Raw genomic sequence first — 14466 nt, 5'->3', positions numbered from 1 at the left:
GAAATAGCTGCGTCGAATGGGACTTCTAATCCTGGTTTTTTGAGGAATCTCCACACTGATTTACACAGTGGTTGCGCCAGTCTGCACACCCATCAACAATAAAGAGCAGTTCCTTTTTCCCCACAGCCCCTGAAGCATTTATTACCGATTGATTTCTTGATGATAGCCATTCTTTCTGGAGCAAGATGGAATCTCAGTGTTTAAATTTGCATCTCAAATGACCAGTGATGTTGAACATTTTTTCATATATTTGTTTGCTGTTTGTATTTCTTCATGTGAGAAGTGTGTATTCATCTTAGATGCCCATTTTTGGATTGGGTCTTTGAATTTGTGGAGGTCTGATTTTTTTTTTTTTCAATTCTTCATATGTTCTAGGTAGAAGTCCTTTGTGTGAGGGACAATTGGCTAATTTTTTTCCTACTCTATGGGTTGTCTTTTCACTCTGTTGGTGATTTCTTTTGATGTCCAAAAGCTTTTTAACAGGATGAGGTCCCATCCAGGTATTGAGTGTTTGAAGTATTTCCCATACAGTTTGGGTTTTGTTCTTGAACTCTCTGTCTACACCTATGTCTTCAAGATTTTGTCCTACTTTCTTCTCCAGTAGATTGAGTGTTTTTGTTTTAATATTTAGATCTTTGATCTATTTTAATGTTAGTTTAGTGCATAGTGATAGACATGGGTCTAGTTTTAGTCTTCGCCATATAGGGAGCCAGTTTTTCCAGCACCATTTATTAAAGAGGCTTTCTTCCAGTGAACATGTTTGGCCTCTTTGTCAAAGATAAGGTGGCTGAGTGTGTTTGTAGTTGTATCTGCATCTTCTAATGTGTTCTATTGATCCTCAGGTCTGTTTTTTGCCAGTAAAAATGGTAAAATGTTGATAATTGTTAAATCTGGATGATGGGTACATGAGAGCTTATTTAACTGTTCTCTCCCGCCTGTTATTATTATAAAATGTTTTTAAAGTCATACTGGTGTTTGGGGATGACAAAATTGAAGTTATTTAATATCTTTTTGTCTTTTTTTGCAATATTGATTATGTTTCATAATGTTACAAAGTTTTCATCCTCACACTTTTGTAACCTACAAAATTACAAAATTATGTCCCTTTGACAGACCTTTCCCTGGACCATTCTGACCTAGTTGCAGAGTTATTGAAAGAGCTGTCTAACCATAATGAACGTGTAGAAGAAAGAAAAATTGCTCTCTATGAACTCATGAAACTAACGCAGGAAGAATCATTTAGTGTTTGGGATGAGCACTTCAAAACAATTCTGCTTTTATTGCTTGAAACCCTGGGAGATAAAGAGGTAATTGGCAAAATATGTAAGAAAAAAAAATAGTCTGTCCTCTGTGTTTCTTTTAGATTACCTATTAATCAGGTACCACACATATTCAGAATTTCAAGAGTCTTTTCTGCTGCTATATTGTCTGCATGAATTCTTCCTATAAATCAGGTAGCTTAGCAGTGTTGAGCAGTTGACACAATAAAAACTAAAAGGTCATGGGCTGAATTCCCATGGGAAAGTACAGGTTACTTTTTACATATTTAAACTAGATCCTCAAAAGTAAAATTTCTTTTATAGTCAGGATGTAGCCCTTTCTTGATTTCTTAGAAATTTAAAAAGTGCAATGTGAGCTTTCAACTAGAGATGTTAAAATTATACAGTCTGCTACCTACTTTATGTACTTGTGTGCAGTTTCCCTCCTTCCAATATTAAGGTGTTTAAGTTACAGAAATTGAAAATGTTAACATTGTTTACAACCCAAAATACTAAAAACGTTTATATTTCTCCTTAGCCTACAATCAGGGCCTTGGCATTGAAGGTTTTAAGAGAAATCCTAAGGCATCAGCCAGCAAGATTTAAAAACTATGCAGAACTTACAGTCATGAAAACATTGGAAGCACATAAAGATCCTCACAAGGAGGTGAGTGACCTCACAGTTGGCTTGGTGCTTTATTCTTATATTGTTATATAAACCGTGTAAACATGGCATTGAAAATACTCTAACCAATGATTTCCTTTATAAATACTTACCTTGCTGGGTATAGTGGTGCACACCTGTAATCCCAGCATTTGGGAGGCTGAGACAGGAGGTTTGCCACAAGTTCAAGGCTAGCCTGAACTGCATAGTTTATCAGGTATTCTTACAGTTCAACAATGAAAAAGAAATTTAATTTTTTAAGGAGTCTGAATAGACATTTTTTTCAAGGATGTACAATTGGCAATAAGCACATGGAAAGATGCTCACAGTCATTAGTTATTAAGAAAATGCAACTAAAACTGCAAGGTGATTGCCACTTATTAACCACCAGGAAGACAGAAAATAAAAAGTGTAGGATAGTTTACTTTTTGAGAAGATTTCACTAAATCTTCTAAAAGAGTGAATCATAACTTTTAAATCTATCTGGATTTTTACAATTTTTTAAATACATCAACAACAGCTCACTAAATGTTTAAAAAACAATAGTAGTTTAGTTAGTCACCTTCTGACCCTGTAATAAGGCCTATAGCATTCGTGTTTCACACTCTTAAGGTGTAGTAGCTGAAATGAGCCATGGATCCTCTGATTTCTAGTGTATTTCCTACTGTACCATTAAGCACTTTCTACTAGTTGAAACTATAAGTGAGACACTACCAAAAAAAGCATAAAAACAATTAATTTACATGATTTTAAAACTCTCTTTTTTTGTTGTTTTTTGGGGGGATTTTGAAACAAGGTCTCATTGTATAGTGCAGACTGGCCTTGAACTCACTTATGTAGCCAGGCTGGCCTCGAACTCATGGCAATCCTCCTGCCTCAGCCTCTGAATTGTGTGATTACAGGTGTATACCACCACAGCTGTCCCTAAAACTATCGTTAGAGATTACAGCTTCTAATAAAACGGTAGCCATTACTTTTCATGGTAATACCAGTGTTTTACCTCCCTCAAACCCAATATGAAGGAAAGAAAATCACTGAAGAAGAGGGGAGATAGCATGTTAATTCTTGTAAACACAATAATGAGGTGATTTTTATTTTATTTCATATTGACACATTATTTACTTCATATTCACATAAGCACACCTGGAGTTGAGATTAATAATGAATGGGACTTCACTATGGCTAATGCAGGTGACTTCATTCACATTACAGTCTGGATAAGTAGAGTCCACACTCCAATACAACTAGATCATGGTTTGATTTAAAAACGACTTCAGCTTGACATGATTATACAAACCTGTAGTCTCAACTACAAGAAGTTGTGAGCCAGGAGGATCACTTGAACCCACAAGTTCCAGACCAACCTGAGCAGCATAGCCAGACCCTATCTTAAAAACAATACAAAATAGAAACTACTTTAGCTAACAGTAAAAATAAATGAATGAATGAATGAATGAATGAATGGAGAAGGTAAAATAAAGCCCTATGAATTGATCCTGTAGCTTCAAAAGTTACTGGCATTTGCTAATTTATTTTTACCCTTATATTTATTACAGTATTTTGAAGGCAAATACCAAATATATCATTTTTTTCCAAAGATATCATTTTAAAAACCATGAAGTTTATACTTCCAGAACATTATATAGGATTTTTAAGATTACTTTCTGGCTTAATTTCCTGTTTGTTTTAGGTGGTGAGATCGGCTGAGGAAGCTGCGTCAGTGTTGGCCACCTCAATTAGTGCAGAGCAGTGCATCAAAGTGCTTTGTCCTATCATCCAAACTGCAGATTACCCAATTAACCTGGCTGCCATCAAAATGCAAACAAAAGTGATAGAGAGAGTGTCCAAGGAAACACTTAACCTGCTTTTGCCAGAGATTATGCCTGGCCTAATACAGGTAAGGAGCAAAGCTTGGAGGAATAAGCTATGGCACATTTGATGTTCTGTTATTTTAGGTACTATGCAAGTGACAAAAGCCTTCTTCTTGTCCTGTAAGACAAAGAAAAATGAGGTATAGGTGTAGTTAGGTGGGTGTGGATGTAGTAAAATATACATGGCATAAAACTTAGCCCATAACCATTTTTAAGAACACAATTTACCGTATACTTACAGTTTTGTGTAAACATCACTACTATCCAAATCCAGAGCTTTTTCATCATCCCAAGCCAAAACTCTGTCCATATTAAACACTTAACTTACCCCCACATTTCCCCCTCCTTCTCAGCGACAAGTACTCTCTCTTCTGCGTTCTGTCTCTAAAGTTTACCTATTTGTCATGCATACTTTGGCAGCACACATACTAAAATCTAACATTTACCTAATGTAGATTTCTCATGTTTGTGAAATCATAAATAGTTACCATTTTGTGGCTGGCTTATTTCAGTTAACATAATATTTTCAGGGCTTGTCCATGTTATAACATATTTCCAAGTTTCCTCCTTTTTCTTTTTATGGCTGAATAATAGGCCAGTTATGTATATACCACAATTTGTTTATCCATTTATCTCTTAATGAACATTTGGGATGTTTCTTGTTTTTTTGTTCACATAAATATTCAGTGAACCACTTTATAATACAGTATCTTCTTATCCTTAGAGGTATACATCTAGAAATAGAATTTCTGTATGTTGCTGATTTATCTCTAAAATGGCTATACAAAGTTAAAGTCACATAGATAGTGTTTTTGTCTATACATACAAAACCATGAATGTAAACATTTTAGAAAACATGAGATATTTTGTAATATACTTTAGCTATATAATATGAACATTTTCCATCCAATGAGTAATATACTCCAATTAATTTTAATGACTGACTAAATGTAGTGGGTATATTAAGACCCTTCCTAATGGGAATTGATTACTCATCTCTTTGTATATCTATCTATTACATTTTTTTACTCTCTTCTAAATGTATTACTCAGGACCTTCAGCTTATGAGACTGATGCGCTGCCTGCTGCGCCAAGGAGGCGGCTGCTAAATGTATTACTCACTAAATTATGAGGTCCTAAGACAAGAGCCAGATCTTTTCATCTATGTTTTGGCACTAAAAACACAATACAGTATGTATGTATCATACATATTATGGATACTGAGTAAAGGTTTGTTCAATGAAATATTTAGAATACGTGGATACTAGCAAAGGCCTCTTGTGGCTGTAAGTCTTTGTAAATTTCAAATTTCCTCTGATTAGCTTGGTGGAAATTCTTAGCGTACATAACTATTGGGAATGTAGCAGAAAGGAACACTGATGAATTTAAATCTTAGCATCATTTTTCTATAAACTATTAAAATTAAGATCATAAGCATAAGGGCCAGAACTAGGAGAGGCAAGAGACAATAGCATGTCTGAGGAAAAAGTTAAAGGTGAAGGCAAAAGTACTCAGCATGTCAGATCATGCTGAGGTGAGCTGAATCCTCAGCTCTTAGAAATATCTTGTTGAAGTTCCCTTCCAGAAGAGTTCCTCGTTTAGGTGGAAAAAACTTCCTAGAATAGAGTCTAAACTGAACATCACAGCAGTACTATGACAGAGGTAGCTTCACAGCAGGACTTTACTTTTTATACTAGGAGGTAACAAGAAGAGGGAATACTGTAGTGCTAGAGCTACATAGAAGACTTCACTTCAAATACAGAAAGGAGAAAAGTCCATTTCACTCATACATGAGTGAAGAAAATGGTTGTAGGGTCTCCCCTTCAAAAGAGAGGAAGAGGACAGTGGTTTGTAATGTATCCATAAGGAACGTATATTAGGAAAATAGAGCCACAAAGCAAAAGAAACCTTAAGGAGGCTGCATTTAAGGGAACAAAGTTTTAAAATGTAAGAAACAATGAAAGCTATTGAAAATGTGAATCAGTTTTTAAAGTTCATAAAAGGAGTAATTAGACAATAGATTTGAAAACAGCAGATAGGGCCAGGAATATAGCTTAGCAGCACAAGTGCCTGCCTGGCAAGCACAAGGTCCTGAGTTAGATTTCTGGTACCAAAAAAAAAGAAAGTGGCAGGTAAAGAAAGCTCAACAAAGAATTTTATACTATAAATTTCAAGTGGGGTATAACTTAAAGACAAAAGAAATCTTGAACTGCATATTTGTAGGTAGGAAAAATATTGGTATGTTTATTTTGGAATAGGGGTCACATTGATATACCAATGTGTTGCTCAGCATGGCAGCTCATACCTGTAATCCCAGCACTCCGGAGGCTGAGGCAGGCGGCCGTCCTGAACTACTTAGTGAGTCTTTAAATAAATACATACATACATACATACATAACCACCCTGAAAAACTACACGTGTCTGTAAAACAAATAATGTATCACATAGTCTTTGAATTGAATATATCAAGATTGTAGTCTCCAGATACCATTTTCCACTCAAAAAAGTTAGATGTCTTTGGAAAAATAACTGGTTTCAGATTTGAGCAAGAAATACACAAAAAGAATCTTGGAAATCTTGTATCTGTAAGCAAGAAACCTGAGATTTAAAAATAATAATGCTGTAATGGATTAAAATACATCAAATTTTGAAATGAAATACCTGAATTTATGTTGATATATTTTAAATTGGTCACCTTTGATGGTCACTGGGGCGCTAACTCCTTATGGAACTGATTAATAAAATGAAAGAAAACATATAGCCTACCTATCCTGTTTCAGCATAGCCAATCATTTGTTGAGATAAAGGACTTTTAGAAGAATTCTAGCTAATAAGTCCAAGAGGGATTATTGAGTTATAAAATTACCTTTTTTTTAGCCCATTTATACAATGGATTTATAAAGCAATTTTTCAGTGGCTACTAAAAACATTAGGGGAAAAGATGATGGGTCATAATAGATATGGAGAAGTCAGAGTAACTTCAGTAAGGAAGTTACTGACCAGAGTGGCCCACTGACCACTCTTGCTGTCACTGAAAGTGGGACAGCTAAACATTATGTGTCTTTCTATGAGATGCACTACCAGAAAAAAATTTCCTAAAACAATTCATTGAATTTGAATCTAATCAAGCCTGCCCATTTTACTATCAAAATTCAGAACATATAAAAAAATTTTAATTACACCTTAAGGATACAGTCAGTCAAATCCAGAATTTGAAAATAATACAACAAAAATTACCAAACTTCTTTAATAAAGAAATGGCATGAGCCAGACATGGTGGTGCATGTCTGTAATCCCAGCACTCAAGAGGCTGAGTCAGGAGGATCACTTCAAGTTTGAGGCCAGCCTGAGCTACCTAGTAAGTTCAAGGCCAGCCTGGACTACATAGTGAGACCCTATCTCAACCCCTCCAAAAATAATAAATTGATAATAACAATAATGAAATGTCATGAATAAAAGGGAAAGGAGATTTAAAGAACCTGGAGAGTTTTTTTGTTTTTGTTTTTTTTTGGTTTTTCTCCGGTACCGGGAACCGAACTCATGACCTTGCGCTTGCCAGGCAGGTGCTTTTGCCGCTGAGCTAAATCCCCAGCCCAGAACCTGGAGAGTTTAATCAGTTTGAAAAAGAAAAATTAAGATGGTCAGGCATGACAGCACATGCCTATAATCCTAGCTACTCAGAAGGCTGAAGCAGGAGGATCTCAAGTTTGGAAAGAGAGAGGGAGAGAGAAAGAAATTATCCCCTTTTTTTGAAACTCTAGGATCTAACTAAAAACTCAGGGTTATCAAAGGAGTATGTAATGAAAGAAAGAGGTCACCCAAATTCAGTAACAATCTGGGCACTAGAGGTATACACCTATGAGCTCAGCTGTTTGGGAAACTGAGGCAGGAAGATTGCAAATATGGGGCCAGCCTGGGCAATTTAGCGAAATCCTGGCACATACAAAAAATCAGTAACAAAAAATGTTACTTAACTGCCTACCATTCCCACTGCTTAGTAGCTGTGGGGATTATAATCCACAGTCTTGGTGCCAGGAGAGAGAACGTGGACCTTGTTTTGATCTCTGTAGCAGCTCCCTGAGCAACTGGCATAAAAACTAGCCTTTGTTTTACCTCCTCTCAGGCTGAAGTGACTTCCAGTATGGCACTGTTGAAAACATTTAAAGACATATATTTCCCATAGCCACTGAGACAAGGGACAATAGACAAGGCAAGTAACAGTTGAGACACCTGGTAAAAGGAGGCCAAGGAAGAAGATGTTTGGTGAAGTAAGGACTTTGAAGGACTACCTTAGATCCTAGGAAATCCACCTTAGTGAACCATAGGCTGGGGCCCCTGGCTGATCACTGGGTTTCATGCACACAGGAGGTAAAGGCTACCGGAGAGTTGTAGGTGCCCAATCCTGGATGAGTACCCCAGCTCAGAGACCATCTGCAAAGACTGGATGGACTTTCGGTAGGTCTTGGCACTAGGCATTTAAAGACATCTCTGCCAGGTCACTGGCGGGTGGCTGAGATAACAGAAACTTCATTAATCACACAGCATATGCAAAAATAAGTGAATCAATGATCTGAAAATGAGAGCTAAAACTATAGAACACTTAGAAGAAAACATAAGTATAAATCTCAGTGACTTTAGATTTGGCAGTGGATTGTTAGATAGGATACCAAAGCATTAATGAAAAATAGCTGATTAGACTTCATTAAAATTAATAACTTTAGGGCTGAGAATGTAGCTCAGTTTTAGACTTCTTATCTAGAATGCACCAGACCCATGACACCATTCACAGCACCACAAATAAGAAATGCAAGGGTATTATTTTCTTATTTATAAAAATGTTTGTAACTAAATAAATGTGATTGTAAATATACTAAATGCCACTGAACTGTACACTTTAGAATGGCTAATTTTTTTTTCTGTAAATTTCACCTCAGTTTAAAAAATTAACTGAAAATGGATCATAGACTTGAAGCATGTAAAACCTATGCTTCAAGCCAGGCATAGTGGCACACGCCTGTGATCCCAGCACTTGGGAAGCTGCAGCAGGAGAATTGCCACAAGTTTGAGGCCAGCCTAGGATATATAGTGAGTTCAAGGCCAGCCTGAACTACATAGCAAGACCCTGTCTCAAAAAAAAAAACAAAAAAAGTGTGCTTCAAAGACAGTATAGGCAAAACAAACAAACAAAAAACCAAGACAGTATAGGCGTATATCTTTGTCACCTTGGGTTAAGTAGTGTGATCTTAAATAATACACTAAAAGCATAATTACCACACAGGAAAAAAAAAAAGATAGGTTGAACATCATCAAAATTGAAAACTTTTTGCTTTAAGGACACCATCAAGAAAGTAAAAGATGCGACTCACACAATAGGAGGAAAATTTTATAACTCACAAATCTGATAAGGCACTTGTATCGTTAACATATAAAGAAGTCATACAATTCAGTAATAGCAAGGAAAATAACCAATCAAGAAATGGGCAGAGGATCTTATACTGGGTTGAATGGTAACTCCAAAGATTGTCTTACTCTCTGGAATCCATAAATGTTACTTTATCTGGATAACAGTCTTTACAGATGGTGTAAAGTTAAAGATCTTGAGATGATGAGATAATCCTGTGTCATCCTGGTGATCCATAAATGTCCATTATAAACAAGTGTCCATTGTAAGGGAGAGGTAGATTTCATACCGCAGGTCGCATACATGCACACACAGTGGAGGCGATGTGTAAATGGAGACAAAGATTCGCATTACTCGGCCTTAAGGAACAGTGATTTGAGGTTTTTGGTGAGTATTACAACCATAGGAAACTAATACCCACTTTGATTAAATCAGACATTTCTTAGATTAGCCTTCTGAATTCAGCTTTGACTCATGCCATGCTTAAAGCTCTTCAGGGGTTTCCACTGACAGAACAAGCCTGTTTGTTCTGCTGTGGTTCTCCCAGGTAGCCCCTGCCTACCTTTCCCTCCTACTTCATGTGCTCCAGCTATGATGAATTTTTTCACTCATAGAGCGCACTAGGCTGTCTCACTGTGGGGTCATTGTATGTGTACATCTCTCTGGAACATTCGTCCTCATCCCACTTTGTCTTAGTTTATTCTTATCCTTCTTAGGTCTCCACATAACATTTTCACTGCAAAGTATTTCCTCCAGTCATATTTCTGTCCTACTCCCTCCTGGCTGTGTGATTCCATTACTTCTGTTGGTATATATCTCATTGGACACTGAACATTATTTAGTGGCTTGTTCTTGTCACACAGCTGGCATTAAATATTTGAACATTGAATGCAATATTCTTTGAACTGTTATTGTGATAGGAAAGAAATGTAGCAGGAGGGAGGCTGTTGGCAAAAGAGACAAACTTACAACAAACACTAGGACTGAAAGTATAGCTCAGCCTTAGAGCACTTCTCTATGATGAATGAGGCCCTGGAGATGGCAAATTAACTTACAAGCCTGTAAAATAGTTAAATTAGGATATATGCTAAGTGGATGCTGCATGTCATTATTATGAAGACTGTGTAAAAAATTATATCAGAATGGTGAGAAATACAAGGACTAGTTTGATAGAATGTTAATTATAAAGAATATATTTATTGTAGCTATCTTGATATTTCATTGTTCCTGACTTCTTTTTAAAAAGATAAAATGATCAGGATTTTAGTAAAGACAAACTGTTTTCTCCCAGATAAATAAATAAATAAATAAATAAATAAATGTGTGTGTGTGTGTGTGTGTGTGTGTGTGTGTGTATATATATATATATTCACATAATTGATTCAGAAATACCTTATAAGCTGAATTTGACAGTGCACACCTACCACTTGGTCTCATCTACTTTGGGAGGCTGAGGCAGGAATATCTTCAGTCCAAGGTCAGCCTGGGCAATTTAGCAAGACATCTCAAAATAAAAATTTTAAAAGGACTTGGTAGAGCTTTTCCCTGGCATGCATAAGAACCTGGGTTCAATCCCTAGTACTCAAAACAAAACAAAAATTCAGGAGTAAGATTTCCATGGCTATTAAAATAAAGAAGTACAGCTTAAGAAAGTACCAATAAGGAGCTAATAATAGAGTGGAGTACCTTGCTAGTGGAAAAAGAGAAGGCTGAAAACTTGACTGACATCAGCAGAGTTTGTGAGATCTTGTTTTTGAGTTGCCTCTTGGATGTGTTAAAAAGGTAGTTTTCTCAGATCCCTTGGAAGCACTAACAGTAGACTTTTCTCCTTAGGGTTATGATAACTCAGAGAGCAGTGTTCGGAAAGCTTGTGTCTTCTGCCTTGTAGCTGTTCATACGGTCATTGGTGATGAACTAAAACCGCATCTCAGTCAACTCACTGGCAGTAAAGTAAGTAGTGCTGCGTCGTGTTAAAGACGGTAACCGTAAAGCAGTGCACACCTGTAAACCCAGCCACTTGGGCGGCAAGAGAATCACAAATGTGAGGCCAGCCTTGGCAACTTAGGGAAACGCTGTCTCAAAATAGAAAGGGCTGGCGACATAGCTCCGTGGTAGAGTGTCCTGGGTTCAAGAGAGCGTCCTGGGTGGCAGAGAGAACAGAGAGAGAGGGAGACGGAGGGAGGGAGGGAGAAACAGACAGACATAGAGACAGAAGCATGGTGCATATTAAAGGGTAAATTTGTTACTCAGTTTTTACTGAGTGGGACTTTGAGCTGTTAAGGATCTATTCCTTATTCCTCCTAATACCCCTTTTTCCCTATCTCTACTAACATTACTCAGGTAAAGTCAGCGGTTCGGTAGAGTAGTCGACAGAAAAATGCCAACAGCTTCTGGTTATTTATACCAGCTAACTCCTCTCCCTCTCCCACAGCCAGGTCTTTACTTCCAAGGACTGTTTCATTAAGAACAGATTATTGTAGTTACATATTTGTCATTTATTTTGTATCTCCCAAAGTGTGGAATGCTTGAATTTTTTATTGTTTTTTATGAACTGTGATAAATATTTTTTCTCTCTGTCCTCATTCAATGATCGAGTCCCAGTCCCGTGACTAGGTAATTCATTGACTTGGCCACTAAATGAAGAATTGTGTACAGTGTGTACATTACAATACTAAGAACCAAGAAATGGTCAAAGGAAACTCCTACTTGATGACTTCACTTTTATTTACATTCCTACATGCAGTACTGTAATGTATAATATAAAACTATCATGCTGTACTATACAGTACAATCAGCAGAACTTATAGTGCTGTATAAACTAAGTATACTATACAGAAAAAAGGCACTGAGGCTCTGTAAAAAAGATGTACAAAACTGTACCTAAAAAAAGGGTGTAAGTCCAAGTGGCATGCCTCAGTTGCAAGTCTGAGCAGTCATTCACTAGGTAAGTCTTTAGATGAGGAATATCTGTCACTATAACATTTTTATCAATAATAGCTTGGGCATTATAATAACTTCCAGCCTAAAGATGTGTCCTTTTTAAAGTTTGTATTTATTTATGTTTGGAATTAGGATCTCACTATATAGTTCAGGATGGCCTTCAACTCACTATGTCACCCATGCTGGCCTCAAACTCATAACAATCCTTCTGCCTCAGCCTTCTGAGTGCTGGGATTAAAGCATGCACCACCACACCTAATGAAGATGTATCTTTCAAAGTCCACATATACGTATGTAACATTTTTAATGACCATCTTATAATTTTGAACAGCTTGCTCAAATTACATATGTTTGGCTTGAATCCACAGATGAAGCTACTGAATCTTTACATCAAACGTGCACAAACAGGTTCTGGAGGATCTGATCCCACTACTGACGTTTCTGGACAAAGTTAGTGAGCTCATTGAAGTGAATTAGGTCTCTCAAAGAAAGGACAGACAGACCACCCTCATCAATGAAAAGAAATTCTCAAATACATTTTTTGGAACTTAATCATTGTTTCCCAGTTTTGGCTTTTTGTTTTATTTCCATTTTGTATTTTCTGTAATAGAGGGCTATCCTCAGCCTGCATGTAACTTTTATGATAGTTATTCCAAATTCAAGAAGCAGTATTAATATTAATTGGTTGATACAAAGTAATTTTTTAATTAATTCATCATTTCACATGTTTGTACTTTGTCTTCCCATTAACCTTTGCCAGTGTTATGATTGTACAAATTTGTTTAAATGCTGGTTAAACAGGAATGCTTACAGCTTTAAAAGTTTTAACAGTCTAAAACATTTTTTGCCTCTATTCAACTGCAGAATAATATTTTTATTGCTACTTTGAGTTTTGTTCTGTATCATGTCCTATGCTAGAAATATTGAAAATGATGTGAAACAAAGCAGGACTAATTTTAACTTCAGCCAGACTCTGTTAATGTGATGGTAATACATGTCATTAGTTGCAACTTCTTTGAGGTGATCAGTAGTTTGAAAACTTAAGACCTCAAAGAGAAATGTCACGGCATTAGCCAGTTCTACAAAACTGATATTGTTTGTTGGTTATGATCTTGCCATCTTTATTTAAAACCGTGTCCCCTCTATGGCCCCTTAAGAAAGCTGCACCAAATCATCTGCCTGTTTTTTTCTTGACACTATTAAAAAAAGAAGGTTTTGTTGTGGGGTCTTTTGGTTTATGTTTGTTGTGAATGATGCTTTTTTGTATTTATTAATACCAAATTCACTTATGAATAAACTTGATAATGGAAACAGACAAAAAAATCAAGTGCATGTGTGTCCTTGACTGTCTTCTGTTTCTTAATTTAATAACTAATTATGAGACATAGGCACCAACCAGCACCTTTTCTTTAAATGGTGAGGCCTGGTTTCCTTTGACCATGAAATTGTCTTACTTGAAACATTGATCCTGATGAGAGAGAAGATGGTGCCACGGCTTTCTTGTATAATAGGCTCCAATTCTCTACCTCTTCAGGGCCAATACTTTTAACTGAGCTGCTGCCTGTAGTGTCTTTTGGAAAACAACTTAAAGGGTGACTTTTTTGTTACTTCTGAACAAATTTTTGTAATCACCTTTTGCTAAACTTGTTCTTTTCACATGCAGCCAAGCTCTACAATTACCAGTTTGGGTGAAAGGCCAAATTAGATAATTTGGAACAAGGGTACTAATGATTTCTCATCTTAACTTTTTTTTTAAATCCTAACATAAAGTTCCTAACATAAAGTGAATTTGACTGGAAAGGCAAATGGCTATTAATGAAGCAATTTGCTGTTGTTACAGAATTATCTGTACTTTATTTGTTAAATTGAAAAGATGTAGAAATGTATGTAAAGAATTTGAGACGAGTAATGAATGGATGATTTGTCATAGGCTTTCTCCTTTGTTTCTGTTCTAGCAGCAAGAAAATAGTTTATATCCTCTCCCCCTTACCTGTAATAATTTTATTTTTTACTGTTAGTTACATTGTGTATTTATAGTTCTATGCTTACTGTTGTGCATATACTGGCAATAAAACTGTACATAATATTAATTGAAAAAGTTAATGTATATCAACTGTTTTTTTCTGTCTCCCTGTGTAACAAGTCACTTAAATAGGTTGTGGGGGTTTTCTAACTTTAAAAGAAAGGTGGGGCTGGGGATATAGCTTAGTGGCACAAGCACCTGCCTAGCAAGTGCGAGGTCCTGAGTTTGATTCCCAGTACCAAAAAAAAACTGTGTAACAATGATGGGCTCAATATATTAAGTGTATCTAAGGAAAAAAGATTAAGAGT

The 14466-nt window shown here is 36.3% G+C and overlaps 1 protein-coding gene across 18 annotated transcripts in view; it reads left to right on the top strand.

Moving 5' to 3' along the window:
- Positions 1-14238, top strand: part of Clasp2 (cytoplasmic linker associated protein 2) — a 189513-nt gene extending 175275 nt beyond the window's left edge. For all 18 annotated transcript variants that reach the window (XM_013513734.1, XM_005383646.2, XM_013513738.1 and 15 more), the window contains 5 exons: positions 1114-1307; positions 1798-1926; positions 3614-3820; positions 11029-11145; positions 12504-14238. In XM_013513734.1, coding sequence (XP_013369188.1) covers positions 1114-1307; positions 1798-1926; positions 3614-3820; positions 11029-11145; positions 12504-12590 — 734 coding nt within the window. In that variant the 3' untranslated portion in view covers positions 12591-14238. The remainder of the gene's footprint in view (positions 1-1113; positions 1308-1797; positions 1927-3613; positions 3821-11028; positions 11146-12503) is intronic.
- The last annotated feature ends 228 nt before the right edge of the window (positions 14239-14466 follow it).

The sequence above is a fragment of the Chinchilla lanigera genome, unplaced genomic scaffold (genome assembly GCF_000276665.1).
Source record: "Chinchilla lanigera isolate Chin_1 unplaced genomic scaffold, ChiLan1.0 scaffold00020, whole genome shotgun sequence".
Taxonomy (NCBI): Eukaryota; Metazoa; Chordata; class Mammalia; order Rodentia; family Chinchillidae; genus Chinchilla; species Chinchilla lanigera.
Note: the sequence above shows the minus strand (reverse complement) of the source record. Positions and strands in the feature narration are given on the sequence as shown.